Source organism: Prunus avium, chromosome 4 (genome assembly GCF_965620075.1).
Source record: "Prunus avium chromosome 4, drPruAviu1.hap1.1, whole genome shotgun sequence".
NCBI classification, from domain to species: Eukaryota; Viridiplantae; Streptophyta; class Magnoliopsida; order Rosales; family Rosaceae; genus Prunus; species Prunus avium.
This window is the reverse complement of record NC_142287.1, coordinates 31,582,883-31,600,683: the sequence shown is the minus strand read 5'-3', so window position 1 is coordinate 31,600,683 and position 17,801 is coordinate 31,582,883. Positions and strand designations below refer to the sequence as shown.

Below are 17,801 nucleotides of genomic sequence, written 5' to 3'. Positions count from 1 at the left end.
GTGTGAAAGCCACTGGACGAAGTTTGAATAAGATCAAACAGGATATGAATGTGGTTGATTTGTTGAGAATGTGTCACATGGCACAATTTTTATTCACTGAAAATAGGCCATACCATACTAGTGACAATTATAACTCTTATTAGCTTGTTGATTTCGTGAGTTATATATTACTTATGTTAGTTTTATTTCATGTTGTCATTGATCAATTCATATTTAAGTATGGTTCATGGTCAAAATTGGAATCAATGAGCTTAAGCTACATTCAGTATAACTAGTTTGGTCATAGGCTTGTGAATACAAACATCAAGTGTGAGAGGTGTATTTTCGATTTAGTCAGGATACTAAGTTATCTATACCTTATATAATGTGTTGATTTTGGTACATTAATATACGTGAAAAACATTTCGTCTTTAGAATGTGATGTTTTTGCATTTTATTGAATGAAAGAGAGCTTGTGTTTTTTTTTTCAAAAAAGAAAAAGAAAAAAGAGAAAGTGAGCTTGTTTTGTAACCATGTAAATCAAGAATTGCTGAATTAGACATATCTTAATTAGTGCAATTGTTTACCGTTTATCTATATATATAAAGCAAAATCCAGAGAATGGTGAAACATTCAAAATACCATAAAATGCCCTTAGTTAATGCAAACATTAAGAATTAAAATTATTAATTAAATAATGATAATATGGTAAATTCACACTTTTTCATGATGTGAAAGAAGGATAAAAATGATACAACGATTGCAAAACATCACAACTGACCTAAACAGTCGGTCTCGGATTCGAGTTTGTTTTCAAGTCAAAACTCAAATTGTGGGCCTAGAAGAAAAAGATGAGAGAGTGTGCTAAACCCAAATTTAAGTTTCGACCCAACCATCTCCAAGGGGGATTTAGACTCAAAACCCAAAAATGTGCACTGGAGAGAATTTGGGCCACCATTTTTGGACCCAAATATGTGAATTTGTGTCTTTGTATTGAACACAGAGCATCCTGATCGTTTGACCAAAAAAGAAAAAGATAAAAAAGAAGAACTGACACAAATGTACAAAAAGAGCATCCTGATTCTATCATAAAATTCATACATCTTAGCCCTCATTTTTTCTTTCTACGTCTCACTTATATAAGAATGCCAAAACTTTCATAAATCCAATCTTTCATCCTAAAATTTTTACAAAAACAAGAACTAGGGTCTCTTATTTTTATGAGCGACCGAGAGACTTATGTCACAAATATTACGTACAATTGTATTTTCGTAAACAAAATTACAAATGTTAAGATGTTTTATATGAGAGATTATATGAAGTGTAAACAAGATACGAAAAAACAAAAAAATCATTGTCTTACATGAAGCGCGTGTCAAGAGACTAATTCTCATGATTTTTTCAAAGACGTACTTAAAAATTATAAAAAAACTTAAAAAGAAGCCAAAGAGAAGAGAATTGTGAGATGGGCCCACTTAGCTTGTATAACTTACAAACAAGTTATTGTGCGGTTGGTTGTGCTATGGAGTGTTGGACTCACCGATTTCCGTTAAAACTGCGTGCGTTTGAGCGGGTTGACCCTCTCTCTCTTCCTCTCCTTCTAAATATTTATTTCATAAATTACATAAGAAAAATAAGAATTTTCCAAGTTCTTTTCCTTTTCCTTTTCCTAGTAGCATTAGATCCAATTTCCTCGTTCAAGCAGGGAAACTTAATTCCACCTCATTTCCTTGTTCTCTCATATATATATTTCTTCCTATTGTTATTACCCATAATAAATAGGCCAAATAAATATCTAAAATACCAAGATTTTATTGTGAATATTAGTATTTAGAGGAGAGGAGAGGAGAGGGTTGCATATATTTAAGTTCACCTTTTGCCTACACATCAAGTCATCACCCTATCTGGAATCTTAGGCGTGTTCTTAAGGTACCCTTCTGAATTTTCAATCCACTTTTTGCCATATTTTAATATTCATTATTTAATTCCTGCAAAACTATGTCTTGGGTTTTGTCTGCTTTCATCCTCATTGTTGTTAGACTATGCAATTCTTTTTCACTTTGATTGAATTTCCAATTTTTTTTTCTGTTTACCAAGTCAATTCTTTGGCTTTAATAGAAAACAAAACTGAATGGGGTTGAATTTTTTAGCGTGTGGAAAATAATTTACCAAAATTTTAAGAATTTGGGCCTGGTTAGATACATGCAATTGGGTTTTCGTTTTTGGTTGAGTGCAATTGGGTTTGGTTTGATCAGAAAGTAGAAAGAAAATGTTTCTGGGGAATGCCTTTGCTGCTTTGGTGAATTAGGTATACATAATTTGCATTCTTTGGTTAAGTTTGTTTGGTTATGCAGAAGTGGGAAAATTGCTTGTGGTGATTGGCTTTGTATTGATTTTGATAGGTTAGTAAAAGGGTTTTCTTTTGCAGATATCGTTGGTTAGACAGGCTTTCACAACAATTTCAGTCAATGGAACAGTTGAAATTAGCGGCAGAAGCTCAGCAAAAAGAGGTTGGATTTCTAATCCCTTCTGCTGTATTTGTTCCATTATGTCATATATCTGTGGTGGTGACTATTAATCTCAGGCCAAAAAGAAAAGATTTTATAGTTTTTGTTCATATTTTCTAAACCATATGTTTTATTGACTCTCTAGAAATTGCAGATCTGTGTTATCCGTTTCTTATCTATTGTAAAAGAATATATGTTTAGCTATACATACTCTGTTTTTTCTTTTTCTTCCAACTTTTGTCTATCATCAATTCCTTTGTGAACGTTGTCAATCAACCTTCTGTTATAACCTTGCCTTCTGCGTAATATGCCGCTTCCACCCCTTTGGTTTCTGCATGATGGGAAGTTGCATCAGTTTGAAACTTAGAGAATGCTACTCTAGGTAGAGAAATTTAGAGTAGAAAAGATTTTAAATAGATATTTTGACTCTTGAAGGATCATTCATATTACAATGTTATTTTTCTTACCTGAATGCCTTGGTCTTTTAAGGAATTTAAATTTAAGCCTTCAAGTATTTTTATTCTTACGGACAATGCTTTGCAGGATCATTCTTTTAAGAGCAACCAGAGAAGTGATGACGCACATGAGTGCTCAGGCAGTCCTCGAAGTCGAAAGGTACCAAACGTTTTTATTATTAGTTGTTATGTTGGGTAATTGATGGACTATGAATAACTCACTAAAAGTCAGTTAAGGTAGTCTTTTCTAAGCTTTATGAATAAGTACATCCAATTTGTTTTATCAACTTAAAAAGGAATACACCACTTCATACCGTGGACCCTATATGCATACATAAATAAAATTTTCCCTCTGGTTGGAAAATAAAATTGGAAGAAACATTTGTGTCATCAAATCCTAGATTTTCCGCATTTTGAGTGTTAAGAATGACCAACATCAAATTAGGATATTAATTTTCTTTGTTCACTCATTTGAATTGCTTTTGTAAGAAATGGATTCATTTGCTTAAATGGAACATATGGTCCTTTGTGTTACAGATATCAGCTAGATGGGATCCGGATGAACCATGCAGGCCTGCCATTGATGAAGCACCTGTATTTTATCCAACTATTGAGGTATTCATTCATTTTTCTATTGTGGATAGTAGGATTTTTTTAAATAAATGGACTCTTTGTATTTATTTATTCAATTTCATGTGTTGCCCTCATTTATTAGGAGTTTGAAGATACACTTGGTTACATAGCAAAGATACGCCTAGTGGCTGAATCTTATGGTATATGTCGGATTGTCCCGCCACCTTCCTGGACCCCTCCCTGCCCTCTTAAGGATAAAGAGATGTGGGAGCATGCTAAATTTTCCACACGTATTCAGCAAGTTGACTTGCTTCAAAACAGAGAAGCCATGAAAAAGAAAAGTAGAGGTCGGAAGCGAAAACGAAGGAGGCACTCAAGAATGGGAACCAAAAGACGATCAGAAGCTAATGTTGCTTCCGAGACTGATGAGAAGTTTGGGTTCCATTCAGGATCAGACTTTACATTTGAAGAGTTTCAGAGATATGCCTATACTTTCAAGGAGAGTTACTTCAGATCAAAGGATGCTAAGGAGGCTTCAAATTCTGGTGAAACTAGAAGCAAAATATGGAAACCCTCTGTGGAAGACATTGAAGGTGAATACTGGCGAATAGTTGAGCAACCAACAGACGAGGTTGAGGTATGTAACTATGGTTTTTCAGTGCCTTTAACTGACTTTATGATTATGGAATGCACTCTTATCTTTATAAATGGTGGATGCCTTTTTCTTTCATATTTCAGGTTTACTATGGAGCTGACTTGGAAACGGGAGTATTTGGAAGTGGGTTTCCTAAGGCATCGTCTATGGTAACCGAAAATGATTTGGATCAGTATGCAATGTCTGGTTGGAATCTAAATAATTTCCCACGCCTTCCTGGTTCTGTATTGTCTTTTGAAGCAAGCGACATCTCAGGAGTTCTAGTCCCATGGCTCTATGTTGGGATGTGCTTTTCTTCATTTTGTTGGGTATGTCATGCCATCACCATGGTCAAAACACGACCCTCCAATTTTTTTCATTGCTTGCATATTAGACAAAAAGAAAGCATTATCTTTGGGCTTACTGTTATGCTTAATTGGTCTTTTTTTTTCTGGTTTGTAACAGCATGTTGAGGACCACCACCTCTATTCCCTAAATTATCTGCACTGGGGTGACCCAAAAGTTTGGTATGGAGTGTCTGGAAGCCGTGCTCAATCTTTGGAACGTGCAATGAGAAAGCATTTGCCAGATTTATTCGAGGAACAACCAGATTTACTCAATGAACTGGTAAGAAGAAAGATTCTATCCACAAACTTTTTCGTCAACCTATGCAATAATTTATTGTGATTGTTTTTTATTTTTTATTTTTATCACACACCAAGTGATGAAATAAATTTTTTACATTGTTATATTTTTCGGGGTTCACTCTGGTTTTCAATTTAACTTTTGGTAAGAAATGGTTGTTAAAATTAGCTATGTAGCTTGGATACGGATACGGACACGGCAATACGACACAAAACGACACGGTGATACGGAAAATCTCTTAAAACTAGGATACGATACATCATGGATACAAGAATTAAAAATATATATTAATAATTTAATATTTAGCAATAAAAATATATATAATTAAAAAAATATTTTAAATAACATTCATTTCACTTAAGGATCAAATCCACGCAAATCCTCCAGCAATTACGACTCAATCAGGATCAAATCTCCTTCATCCTACAACCAATGAGAGTTTCTCTATATACTTTATGTACAAGTCAACTGTAAACACACAGGTTATTCTCCAGATTCCTACTCCCACTTATCTGAAAAGCCGGATACCCGTGTCCGGCATGCCGGATACACGTATCCGTTGACTCCGATATGTATCCGACGCCTATCGGAGCGTATCGTATGCATATCGTATCCGATACAGGATACGGAGTTAACCTGGCATATTCGTGCTTCATAGAAAATTAGCTAAGGCATTAGAATAAACGAACGTGAAGTCCTTTCTAAGCAGTAGAAGAAGTGTCATAAGGAAATCTGCGAATATATTTGTTTGGCCAACAGGTTGTAGCACACTAATTGGTATATAGGTGCAAGAGTCAAACCTATCTGTGAATGTACAGGTACTGACCAACGGTTTCCTTCCCTATTTTTGTTCTGTCTTTATCCTGGTGATATCATTAATCAATTTCGATCACTTCCCTGCACATGTCTGCCCACATCACTGGGCCTCTGACATCCTTTGTTTCAACTTTGCTTTTAAATTTTTTGTGAGTATCTCAGACACTAAGATTACAGCTTTCATCCTTGGTCAGGTCACTCAGCTATCTCCTTCAGTTTTAAAGTCTGAAGGTGTACCTGTGTATCGAGCTGTCCAACATTCTGGGGAGTTTATTCTTACCTTTCCGAGGGCATACCATTCTGGATTTAATTGTGGCTTTAATTGTGCCGAGGCAGTGAATGTGGCCCCTGTTGATTGGTTAGAACATGGGCAAAATGCAGTTGAGCTATACAGTGAGCAGTGTCGCAAGACATCAATCTCACACGACAAATTGTTACTGGGATCAGCACAGGAAGCTGTACAGGCTCTTTGGGAGCTATCGGTTCTTGGAAAGAAAACTACAAGAAATTTGAGCTGGCAAAATGTTTGTGGCAAAGATGGTGTCCTCACCAGAGCAGTTAAGGTAAATCTCTCTCTCTCTCTCTCTCTCTCTCTATATATATATATATATATATATATATATATATGTATATATGTATATAATATCTATCTGTCTATCTTTATCTCTTTTACCTCTCCCTTTCTACCACATAGCCTAGAAATAGCTACATGAACTCTGGCATGCTTGTGCCCTTATGAGTGGATAAACTAAACCATGTTTTGTATGACTATGACTGTTCACAGACACGAGTGCAAATGGAGGAGGAAAGACTAGATCGTCTTCCAATTTGTTTGAAGTTGCAAAAGATGGAAAGAGACTTTGATTTGAACGAGAGAGAATGTTTTTCTTGCTTCTATGACTTACACTTATCTGCTGCCAGCTGCAAATGCTCTCCTGATCGATTTTCATGTCTCAAACATGCAAAGCATTTTTGTTCATGTGACATCAGTCATAAATATGTCCTTCAACGCCACACTATCAGTGAATTAAATATGCTGGTTGAAGCATTGGAAGGGAGAATAGAAGCCATGAAAGTATGGGCATCCAAGGACCCTGTAGTAGTTTCTATAGACGATACTGATAGGCGTACTGCTAAGTTGGATCAAGAAAGTAGCATGTCTCATAAGAGAGTCAAGTCTTGTAATCCAAGGGAAACTTCATCTTGTTGCCCTGTTTCAGAAGAGAAGGTCAACATAAATGCATCTTGCAGTTCATCTAGTCAAGTTTCTTCTGCGGTTGTCCAGTCAGGGTCACAGCATGGAGCTTTTAGTTTAAGTGCATCTCACATCACTATGGATGGTCAAAATGACGATGAAACTCTGGCCATGAATGACGAGGAAAAGATGGGGAATGAGTGCTGTTTTGATTTAAATCTTAATTATATGTCTGATGAACGTGAAAGCAGGACGATGCACATATCTGATGACTTTGATAACAAGGCTGTCACAATTGAGGAGGATACATCTACATCCGTGTCTAATCAAGAGAAAGTTTGTAGTTCAGATGTAGCCAGAGACCCAGACATGATGAAAGTTGATAATGGCTACCCTGCCTGTTCAAGGGACATCAGGAATAGTTGTGCGAGTGATGGCAATAAGCTGTTCGGTGTTGAACTTTGCTTACCCCATCCTTCTTCAAACAAACAGTCAATAAACTTTTCAAAAACTGAAATTGTCGAGGACTCAGGTGTAAACATATCCTTGACTGACCAAAGCTATCAATTACAGAAGTTGAGTCCTTCGGTTGAGCCTATAGATTTTGGGGCTGTTGTGTCTGGAAAGTTGTGGTGCAGTAAGCAGGCCATATATCCAAAAGGTATACTGGCTGTAGTGCGGTGGTTTCTTGGATTCTAAATTTTTTCCTCTCCTTTCCTTTCTTGTGCGGAATCTTCTAACTTTTTCTTTCTACATAATGGTTAATTTACCTTTTGCAGGGTATAGAAGCCGAGTTAAATTTTATAGTGTGCTTGACCCAACAAAAGTTTGTAGCTATATTTCAGAAGTTCTCGCTGCTGGGCTTCTTGGGCCTCTATTTAAGGTTTGTCTCTCTCAACCTCCAAAATATAATAAAATCAAAGATTGGGGGAATCTAAATTTCAGAGCTACAGCTGATTATTATTTCTTCGAATATTTTTCATATCATTTCTATACGATTTGGGTCCAGTAAAACCATCTTTTCTTTTTAAAACTATTCTTTATTTCACAACATGTTTAGCCATTTCTTCTTTGCAATTGCATTGAATTCCATAGTTTATTACTGTACTAAACTAGTGAGCATAAAATACAATTATACTTCTAAAGAAAGGTTCTATAAAATCATGCATTTTATTTAGCTTGTTCATTTTTCAATGGTTTCCTTTCATGAATTTCAGGTTACTTTGGAAGAATGCCCCGGTGAGGCTTTTGCTAATGTATCGGCAGAGAAGTGCTGGGATATGGTACTGCAGAGACTAAACCAAGAAATAAAGAGACGGAGTAGTCTAGGGGAAAGTGGACTGCCCCTTTTGCAGCCTAGCATTAATGGCCTTGAAATGTTTGGATTTCTCTCCCAACCCATTGTTGAGGTACAGTAACTTCTATTATTTTCTCTTCTCTCCCTGTAGCAAGCAGAAAGCTATGCTGTTTATGTCATTATTTTTTTTGTTCGCCTGAGAAAATAAATTATACAACTTAAAAGTATTGTATGATCATGAGATAGACAGTGATAAATGCATAGGAAAAACCTAAATGCTGAGCTTTTACTGGGCATACTAATTGCCTTGGCACAAAACTATACTTTCTGTTTTGGTGTGTGATTGATGATGAGCAAAAAAGAATTCGTGCTCCATTCTCAAAAATAAAAATTCAATCCAGTATCTAATTCGGATTTTATTCCTCCCAGGCTATTGAGGCCCTCGATCCCGACCATCAATGTGTGGAGTACTGGAATTACAAGCGTATCGTCCCATTGGCGTTTGGCAATGTTGGTGAAATCAAGCAGCATTCGTTTGAATCAAGTAGAAGTCTAGGAGAAACAGATACGAAAATTTTTGGTATTACTTTGACAAGGCAGGACCGGGATAATCCATCGGTGGAAGGAGATCATCCAACCGAAGAGATGCAGTTAGTGTTGCGAAGACTATTAAAGAAGGCAGATTCCGAAGAGTTGAGGACATTACAGAGAGTATTGTGCAGTGAGTCACAAAGTTCAAAATGGAGAGTGGCATTCACATCCTTGATTGAAGAGATCCAGAGAAATGTAGATAGTTAAGGAAAAGTAATAATAGGTCCCCTCATTCTTTCTCATTCAAGGTAGCTTCTTTTCCTATTTAGTCATTCTTTAGGCCTATTCTTTGCTATAAAAAAATCCATAACAAGGAAAGAGAGGGATTCTGGGTCTTGAGTTGGGCACAAAATTTTGTAATGTGGCTACTCGTGACTGAATCTAGAGTTCTGATTTGGTGAGGTCAATGCCTTCAATCGGTCACGGAAAGTCTTTCGGTTCATCAGAAATTTTGACTGGTGATAGGATCTGGTCTTAATCAGCTAATTTTTCTGATCTTATTTCATTAATCATTGAAAAATAAGTGTATACAATGAAAGTGCTGTTTCAAATCTTTCAATTGAATGCTTGAATTAACTGATAACATGCAACTCATTTTTTCTTCCTATGTTTTGTTTTGCAGCAAATGCGATAACCCATTCAAAAAAACAAGAAGGGTGATTGAAAAGCGTTGCCAATAGAAGCATTGAAAAAGAACTACATTTCTCACTGCATAACCCTCTGATTTTCTTTCTATTTTTTTTTTTAAAAAAAACCTTCTGATCTGAAAAAACAAAAATCCACAATTATAATCCTAATTTTCTCTGAAGAAAAGAGAGGGATGAAATCGCACTTGATTTAATTGAAAGAGGAAACAACAACAATGTATGTATCATTGAGGACATAGCTAAGTTGCATTCATGAGTAAAGAATACAATAAGAACACCATTGCATGGTGAGATCAGACTTACAGCAAAATGCACAATTTTGGAACAAGAAATTGATGAACATCAACACAAAACTCACACAATTAACAAACTGTAGTTGCCGCAAAAGAATCCTAAATCCCAATTAATCTTGATCAAGAATTCAAGATCATCCTCATCCAGATGATTTGCCAAATGTGCGAGAACCCCATCCGATAATGAGAATTAGCAGAGACGAACTTCAACTACCAAGCCTAGTAGTTCCTCTGAATCTTGAATCCCAAAACCGCACAAGCAACCAAGAACCAACCAACCGGAAACTCAACACAATGGCACGGCGGCGCTGCATCAGACCTCCACCCGCCGCCCACGATTTCTCCCGCGGGGGAAAACACCCCTGGAGATGGCGGCGGCGGCAGTAGCGGCTGCTGCTGCCCCTGCTGCGAATTGGGCTTGGGCAAAAGGTTAAGCCCATCACCGTAAACAGAGTACTCAAGAATGGCTCCGACGCCGTGGACAGCCATGGTGGCGCTGACGTAGAGGTCGGGCTGGGTGAGAGGAGCGCCGTCGAGGGAGAAGTTGGAGCGGGAGGCGTTGGTGATAAGAATGGACTTGCCGGGGAGCAGAGTGGGAAGGCGAGACTTAGGCTTGAAGAGCTGGAGCTCGGAGAAGATGAGGCGCTGAGGGACCACGTGGTAAGGGAACATGAAGGGGTCGGTGGTCGGCATGCGGTTCAAGGCGTCGTCTTGAGGGATGAAGAGGGTCGCGCTCAGAGGAAGGACCAGTGGGTTCGCGCCGGTGATGATGTTGACCCAGTTCCCGAAGTCGCCGGCTCCGATTAGGGCGTCGATTATGTTGTTGAGTTGTTGGGGTGTGGAGGTTGGGGATGGCGGAGATGGAGGTCGCGGTGATGATGCCGGCGGAGGAGGTGGCAGTGATGATGATGGAGGCGATGGCGGTGGCGATGATGATGGTGATGGCGATGGGGGTTGTGGGGGTGATGGTGGTGAGGGAGAGGCTGCAATGGTGGCTGTGAAGAGAGTGGTGAGAAAGATGAAGAGCAGAGAAGAATGGTGGCTGGACGCCATGGGAGAAAAAGAGAGAAGCTTTGAGATCTTGGTAGAATGTTTTCTTCGTTTATTGTGTTTTGCACTTTGAGAATCTTTCTGGGTTTGATGGGTTGGTTATATTGTTAGAGTAGTGAAGAAAGTAACGAACTTTGGCGCCAAAATCCCTTTGGGGGAAGACAGAAGGATAATGCTTGTAATTAAATGATCAAGACCAGGGTATTTTGGGGATGTTCATTGATTGGGTTGGGCCGCTTCAGTAATCAATCCCAAGCCCAGTAAACCAGATAATTGGGCCGCAAGCCCAAAACCTTCATCGTCTTCGTATAAATGCCCCCAAATTCGAGACAGTAGAACCCTAGGCCAAAAATGACGACCAGTTTGAAGAAGAATCGGAAGAAGAGAGGCCACGTCAGCGCCGGCCACGGCCGAATCGGGAAGCACAGGAAGCATCCCGGCGGTCGTGGAAATGCCGGAGGCATGCACCACCACCGGATCTTGTTCGACAAGTACCACCCGGGGTATTTTGGTAAAGTCGGCATGCGCTACTTCCACAAGCTCCGCAACAAGTTCTACTGCCCCATCGTCAACGTCGACAAGCTCTGGTCTTTGGTGCCGCAGGAGGCGAAGGACAAGGCAGCGGCGAACAAAGGAAACGACGTGCCGTTGATCGACGTAACGCAGTTTGGGTACTTTAAGGTGTTGGGGAAGGGGGCGTTGCCTCAGAGCCAGCCTGTTGTGGTGAAGGCCAAGCTCATTTCTAAGACCGCTGAGAAGAAGATTAAGGAAGCTGGTGGCGCTGTTGTTCTCACCGCCTAGGATTTTAGGGTTTAGATTTGGGGGTTTTTTGCTTATTGTCTGAGAATTGGGGTTTTGGTAGACTTTTTCTTCGCCTTTGCTTAATACAAACATCATGTTATTTTCTGTCATTGAGCTTCTCGAATGCAAAAGCTTGAAACTTTTGTTGCAATGCGTTGCTTTATTATCAACATTAATATGAGAATTTGATTGCTTTCAAAACTTAATTGAAAAGTTTTTGGTTGTGCATTTTTGATTCGTGGATACCCTACAAAGCATTTTTGCATGGTGTTTTTAAGGCCAGTGAGTATTATATGATTCTAACATTATCAAAAACTAGGAGATTTCTGCCCCCTTTTTGGATGCAGAGAAAGCAATACTAAGCAATTGCCTTTTTCATCATAATTTGAACTATATTTGGGGCATAGGGATTCAATCTCTGGATCAATTGGAAGATCCTATAAGATTCTGGTTCAGTTTTTCATCATCCAAAAGATTTTGGAGCATGAAATGCAAAGATCAAAAACTGGGATTACAAAGTGTTCCAAAGAGTGATGAGTGTTGTTTTTACATGTTTACAAAACAAGCTCTCTTTCATTGTATATTAATGTACCAAAATCAACACATTATAAGGTATATGGGGCAATCTATGTAAGGTCATCTTCATCCAGTGGTTCTTCTTGCTCGTCGGAAGCACGGGTCTTCAGTGCACTCACATCACCTGTAGGCAGTTTCCTGGCGAGCCTGATGACCTGCACCCATTGGCAGAATAAAAAAAATCCAACATATTTATATTTCAGTCCAATATTTTAGTGTTTATCAAGCAACAGGGTCAACTTGTCTCCTGAGTTTTTCAATATGTTATGTCATGCTAAATTCATGAGACAAAGCCAGATAATAATTTCAGTGTCTTAAGATTTAATTCTATTTAAGCATTCAATAATCAGAAAAGCAAAATCATGCCCAAGCTCCATTGTATATAAAAGACAGATTTAACTGACAACATGCCTATATCTTTTAATCATACATACAAATTCAAATAAACAAAGGAGGCAAACAAAATATATATTACCATGTGATCAAGATTATTAACCGTGCTTGACTGAGAAAGCCGTTTAATTTCTTCAACGTCACCTTCTGTGTAAGCAGAAAAAAGTTTACTAGCAAAACGGCATTGATCACTTCTAGAAAAGGTGTCAACCCTATACAGAACCAAAAGCAAAAGGCCAATATTACGTGAGATCCATGTTCTGAAATTTCTAGAGTTATAGACAGAGTTGCAGTAGCCCCCTCCAAATTTGGAAAATCAAAAGAATTCAATAGTTTTACTTACTGGGAGCAATCGTTGTAGCATTTTTCTGCTTGCTTGATGTCATGAACATAGAGGTAAACAATTATTGCACTAAGATATGCCTGTATCAACGATGGTTGTAAAATTACTTCTCTTAAACATGAAACATAAAGTGATTAAAAAGAGTGAGTAATGCACAAAAGCAAGATGGACACCAAAAGATGTTTCCAAATGCAGATGCTAGTTAAGAACTTACGATTAGTTGCACACAAACAAAAGCACAGATTCATTACAAGAGTAATCAAACAAAGAAAGTTTTACATGTACTTGCATACTAAAATGAAATAGTGTGACAAAATTACTTTTCACAGTAGAATACTCTGGACTCGGGGAATATGTAAAAGGGTCACAAGGATGAGAGTTTCTGTAAAACAAGGATACAAGAATACAAGACAACTAATTATAAGCTTTCATGAGAGGAGAAATGCTAATTACTACAGATGCAACCAAAACTAGGCCTCTTTATCTAATGCAGCCACAAGGAAATGAAAGGGGAAAGGATAGAAAATACATATTACTAGTTGTAAAGTTCTTTGTTTGAAGATGCTCTTGCTCAAAAAGAGAAAAAAATATTGAGTGAATTTTTATGCTTAGTACCTCATGTAGCACAGGCACTTCAACAAGGAAACCATTTCAATGTTGTCTTCATATCAAATACCATTACCTCTAAACTAGTCCAGGATAATATATCTCATTAAATACATCCAAAATGTTCAAAAAGATTAGTGCCAAAAGAAATCCTTTCACACCTTGCATTGGCTATTGGTAGCATTGCACTTATCAGCTGCTAAGCCCCATCTCAACAGAAAAGCAGCAGCATCTGTGTACCTGTAAGAACCGCTCAAAGGTTATGATTAAACATACAGCGAAAAGCCGCTCAAAGGCACACAATTTAGTATTTACTGGGAAAAAAAAATGACCATTTTCAAACTGCAAATCACTACTCTTTTCTAATAGATTTTAAACCTCAAACCAGTCTTCCAAAACCTTAGCCTCAATTAAGCCATAAGGAATAACAGTTATTTGCCAGATTATAAATGCTGCCAGAAAACAGCTACAACTGGATTCTACACGATCAGATCTGTTTGCCTAAATAATGTATTTCATCCTCTCAATCCACTAAAATGATAATAATCATAATTTGCATCATCCTCCCAATAACTAAAATGCTAAATTGCCATAATTTAAATAACATATGGGATGTATTTTGGGAACTTACTTCTCAAGTTTTATATAAACACTAGTGGCAGCACGATATAGATCAAAGGCCATTTGATCCTTGTCATCATCTTCAAGAAGAACACAAGCATCAGTGTAAAGTTGAATAGCTTCATCAGGAACAGAATCTTCCAGAGCTCTGTAATAAGGTTATCATTTCAAATGGTTAGCATTTCAAATATTCTCTAAAGCTGTAATCCCACCTCAAGCATATACAGACTAAACGAGCAACTAAAAAAAACAACATATGGAAAGAGGAAAAGAAAAGAAGAGAAACAGTTGCATTTCACACTGGAAACTCTCAACGGATCAAAACTTTTACTAGCAAAGAAAAGTTCAGGTAAAGTCCTCTACATGTGTGTGTAGTTTAATAAAACAAAATTGTAAACTATTTTATGAGAGAAATAAGACAACAAAGCTAATTATTAAACTGTTAACCATAAGAATACCTAAGGTAGTCAAGAGCCGTGCAAGTGGATGACCAATCCAATTAATTGCAGGTAAATTAATACTTTTGAATATTTCATAACATTTGAAGATTAAAAACCATCGTTTAGATTGAGCTGTTGAAAATAATGGGATGATGGTTATGGGTAGAATTTTATGAAATTCTTCACATGAAACACTTTCTATTGCTTACTGCAAATACGGGTGAATTTATTAACCCGCACAGGAAAGTATTTTCATGGGAGCTCTGGGAACTGACAAGAATTTTGATTATGTGAATGCCAAGAGAATTTCACCAAACATTGCAACTTTTAAGATTAAGAAAAAAAAAAGATTCGTAGCTGCAAAAAGCAAGAGGGTGAACGATGTGCTTACCGGGCCCCTTTCGCAAGAGCATCTGATGCAGGTTGTGATCTCCCACACACAACGTACAATTCAGATGCCCTTCTATAAAAATCAGCAACTTCATTCCATTTGCCCAACTCCTTTGCTAAAGCAGCAGCTGACTCCATATGCTTTGCAGCATCCCAGGGTCTGAGTTGGTTGTAAAGGATATAGCAAGAGTGCAGTTATTGAGATCATCAGACAAAATTAGACAATGCCCGAAGGACAGAACATACTAGTAAAAGAGAATGAGGATACGAAGAGATCAATTCTTGTCCTTTTGATGCTTTTTCCAATGCTTCCTTTGCTTTCTCATAATCCTTGGCAATCCTAAACCCATTAGCTACAACAAAAACAGATTTTAAGCTGAAATCCCCATCAACCATTGTAATTAAGGCTTACAGTTGCACAGAACATACATACCAGCTTGTTCATACAGAAGAGTAGCACTTTTCCAATCTGCACTCCACCTTGTAAGACTGAGCCTTGTTCTAAGATAACGGAAATTAAAGGCATTCAGTAATTCAGAAGAGGAAAGTAATCAAATTTACTTTTAAAAAAGAAAAGACAAAGCTTGACTTCTTCTTCTTCTCTTCCCCATGAACAAACAAACAAAGCTTAAGCAAAATCAAAATGTCGCTTATAGAATTCCAGAATTTATTCATCACTCAATTCTTAGTATGCTCTTCTAGAGTTAGTATACCAATTTCATATGCAGATTACTGAAAGATTCAAAATTTATACAACTTCATCCAATTTCACACTGACCCAGAAAACAAAAATTGAAGTAAATGAATGCTCTTTTTCATTCTACCAATCACTTACTACCATAACTAATCGAAATCACTGGAAAATGTTTCTATGTGTTAAGAATTAACAGACAAACTTTGGGTCTTCTAAACTGAATCAAATGCATAGACCTTCAGAATAATACCATATACGTTTATAAATAAATGATTGGATGTGAAAAGAGATACTGACAGTTTATCGGCTTTGGTCATCAACTTGTTTGGATCGGAACCCGCCATGGCTGAACTTTGGGTGTAAGCTTTCTTCTCTTCTAGTTTTACAGCGCAGTTTGATTGCCTTTTTGGGCTGTTTTAGGCCTTGGTTTCCTTTAAGCTCGCTGCAATAGCCAATCTGCCTCCGTTTATATTTTTACTTTACTATTTTACTTTTATTTGTTTTATCTTTTTACCTTTTTAAGCTTAAAAAACATGCAGAGAAACTTATTTTTTAATTTAAAGAAATATCCTAATAGTATTTTGTAATGTATAGGATAGAGATTAATTATTTGAAATGTATTTTGCCTTTTATCAACAATTTTTTTTTAGTAGAGCTTATCTAACTTCAAATTCACCCCTAATGTAAACTGCAAACATGTTGAGATTTTTATGCTGCATGCTCTTGTCTTCAATTTTTGTTTATGATTTTGGGTTATTTATGTTTTCAAACAATTAGCTTTTAGTGGTTTTTTAGGACATTCATCATGATCTATATGGCAATGCCAACGCTACTCCTGCTTTGCAACTGATATGCTTGATCTTTATTTTCTTCTAATTTGCTTTATTATTAAAAGGCTAAATGTCTAGTAAGGTTATAAACTTCAAAGCGAAGCACATTTTTTGCTCGTTGAAAAGTCCCAAATTTGGAACCAACTAGTCGCGACTTGGTTGAAGAAGATCTCAAGTTTGATTTACATGAATTGTGGTGGTGTAACTTTGTTGTTGGTTCATTACCGGCTGTAAAAGTATGTTATAAAACCAAAAAATCCCCAGTCTAGTCAGCACAATTGACTCTGCAATCTACCTAGCCAACTCCGGTAAAACTCAATATAAGAGTGCCAGTTCCTATTAATTCTGGTGTGAAAGTCAAAAACAAAACTCTGTGCATGACTCAAGTATTAGGTTGAAGGTAGAAGTAGCATGAAAGCCATGAACACACCAAACTACAACTCACTCTCTCTGTTCTGCCCCTATATTAAAAGCCCCAGCCCCTGATCACCATCAATATCACTAACCTTTTCTTCCACCTTCAGTCACATTGTTCTCTGTTGATCTTAATATGGCCTTCTCTAATCTCACTACTTTCTTGTACTTGCTCTTCCTTGGTCCACTATTTTTCAGCTTTCATTTATGCTTGGCATCTCGCCTCATGATGGAGCTAAAGAAGCCATCAGCGACCATGCAATTGGGATCTGACCCTTCATCACCCTTCAGCAACCCAATGAAGCCAACATTGCCATTTTTTCAAGATCTTCCAAACCCAGTTGAAAACATGAACACATTGCTCCCATTTCCTGGCTTTCCAACCATTCCCAAGATTCCTCCAATACCCAAATTCCCATTTATCCCAACCATGCCTTCAGTTAATCGTTTTCTTCCTCAACCACCAGTTCCTAAGAATTCAGAGTCTGTGATTTCAAGGAATGAGGCAAAAGCCTCCCCATGAAGTGCCCTTTTGTTAGCTTAGCTCATGCTGTTGTCTCAAATAGCTAGCAGTCTGTTTTTATTGATGATGTTTAGCTTTCATCATGTTGCTGGTAGCCATTGTAACAATAACAAATACAGTCATGATCTTTTTAGCTGTTTTCATTCAGTCATTGTTCCTCAATCACTCATATGAATTACTACAAGTTGACATAAGAAAAAGTTATCTTTTAACTACTTGGCTACAACTGATCTGAAAGGTATAATTGTGTACTTGGAAGGAATAATGCAAAAGTTGCAAGGCTAATTGGATGGGGGAAATACTTTTCAATATTAATTCATTGCAAATTTAACATAGCCAAATAGCAGCACACTAGCTAACCCCAACTCAAGTGCAAATATGAAATGGTTGAATTGAAATTCTAGTTTGGACAAAAGTAACATTGGATTTAACTTAACTGGCAAATTATCGTCATATTAAGTTCCCTTAACAAGGAAATACATACTGAA

At 37.4% G+C, this 17,801-nt stretch overlaps 4 protein-coding genes across 5 annotated transcripts; 2 read left to right on the top strand and 2 right to left on the bottom strand.

Annotated features, from left to right (window-relative positions):
* Positions 1 to 1,502: 1,502 nt before the first annotated feature.
* Positions 1,503 to 9,430, top strand: JMJ18 (Transcription factor jumonji (jmj) family protein / zinc finger (C5HC2 type) family protein). 2 transcript variants are annotated; one of them, XM_088251570.1, is made up of 13 exons: positions 1,503 to 1,908; positions 2,408 to 2,489; positions 3,030 to 3,101; positions 3,479 to 3,556; positions 3,657 to 4,151; positions 4,253 to 4,477; positions 4,614 to 4,775; positions 5,804 to 6,172; positions 6,394 to 7,465; positions 7,584 to 7,687; positions 8,022 to 8,213; positions 8,531 to 8,940; positions 9,315 to 9,430. In XM_088251570.1, exons 2-12 carry the CDS (start codon positions 2,448 to 2,450, stop codon positions 8,897 to 8,899), a joined length of 3,180 nt encoding a protein of 1,059 aa, XP_088107696.1. In that variant the 5' UTR covers positions 1,503 to 1,908; positions 2,408 to 2,447; the 3' UTR covers positions 8,900 to 8,940; positions 9,315 to 9,430. The 2 variants fall into 2 exon arrangements, with proteins under 2 accessions (XP_088107696.1, XP_088107695.1); XM_088251569.1 differs by lacking the exon at positions 9,315 to 9,430 and having other exon boundaries at positions 8,531 to 9,230.
* A 209-nt stretch (positions 9,431 to 9,639) lies between these two features.
* Positions 9,640 to 10,873, bottom strand: LOC110764940 (uncharacterized). The gene has a single exon (XM_021967992.2). It carries the CDS (start codon positions 10,683 to 10,685, stop codon positions 9,852 to 9,854), a length of 834 nt encoding a protein of 277 aa, XP_021823684.1. The 5' UTR covers positions 10,686 to 10,873; the 3' UTR covers positions 9,640 to 9,851.
* Positions 10,874 to 11,009: 136 nt separating this feature from the next.
* On the top strand, positions 11,010 to 11,634 carry LOC110764942 (large ribosomal subunit protein uL15y). The gene has a single exon (XM_021967994.2). The coding sequence runs from the start codon at positions 11,034 to 11,036 to the stop codon at positions 11,481 to 11,483; it is 450 nt and encodes a 149-aa protein (XP_021823686.1). The 5' UTR covers positions 11,010 to 11,033; the 3' UTR covers positions 11,484 to 11,634.
* A 339-nt stretch (positions 11,635 to 11,973) lies between these two features.
* On the bottom strand, positions 11,974 to 16,002 carry GSNAP (gamma-soluble NSF attachment protein). The gene is made up of 9 exons (XM_021967990.2): positions 15,844 to 16,002; positions 15,286 to 15,353; positions 15,121 to 15,205; positions 14,854 to 15,012; positions 14,033 to 14,170; positions 13,563 to 13,641; positions 12,796 to 12,875; positions 12,535 to 12,664; positions 11,974 to 12,214 (listed from the first exon to the last, which is right to left on the bottom strand). The coding sequence occupies exons 1-9, from the start codon at positions 15,888 to 15,890 to the stop codon at positions 12,110 to 12,112; spliced, it is 891 nt and encodes a 296-aa protein (XP_021823682.1). The 5' UTR covers positions 15,891 to 16,002; the 3' UTR covers positions 11,974 to 12,109.
* Between the last annotated feature and the right edge of the window lie 1,799 nt (positions 16,003 to 17,801).

Bases quoted from the DNA above. Each gene is read 5' to 3' on its own strand.
- GSNAP (XM_021967990.2), bottom strand. From the start codon at position 15,890: ATGGCGGGTTCCGATCCAAACAAGTTGATGACCAAAGCCGATAAACT. The intron at 15,013-15,120 runs GTATCCTCATTC...CAACCAACTCAG, and splicing joins GGACAAGAATTGATCTCTTC to ACCCTGGGATGCTGCAAAGC. The intron at 14,171-14,853 runs GTAAGCACATCG...ACCTTATTACAG, and splicing joins GCTCTTGCGAAAGGGGCCCG to AGCTCTGGAAGATTCTGTTC.
- JMJ18 (XM_088251570.1), top strand. From the start codon at position 2,448: ATGGAACAGTTGAAATTAGCGGCAGAAGCTCAGCAAAAAGAG. The intron at 3,557-3,656 runs GTATTCATTCAT...CTCATTTATTAG, and splicing joins TATTTTATCCAACTATTGAG to GAGTTTGAAGATACACTTGG. The intron at 6,173-6,393 runs GTAAATCTCTCT...GACTGTTCACAG, and splicing joins TCCTCACCAGAGCAGTTAAG to ACACGAGTGCAAATGGAGGA.
- LOC110764940 (XM_021967992.2), bottom strand. From the start codon at position 10,685: ATGGCGTCCAGCCACCATTCTTCTCTGCTCTTCATCTTTCTCACCACT.
- LOC110764942 (XM_021967994.2), top strand. From the start codon at position 11,034: ATGACGACCAGTTTGAAGAAGAATCGGAAGAAGAGAGGCCACGTCAGC.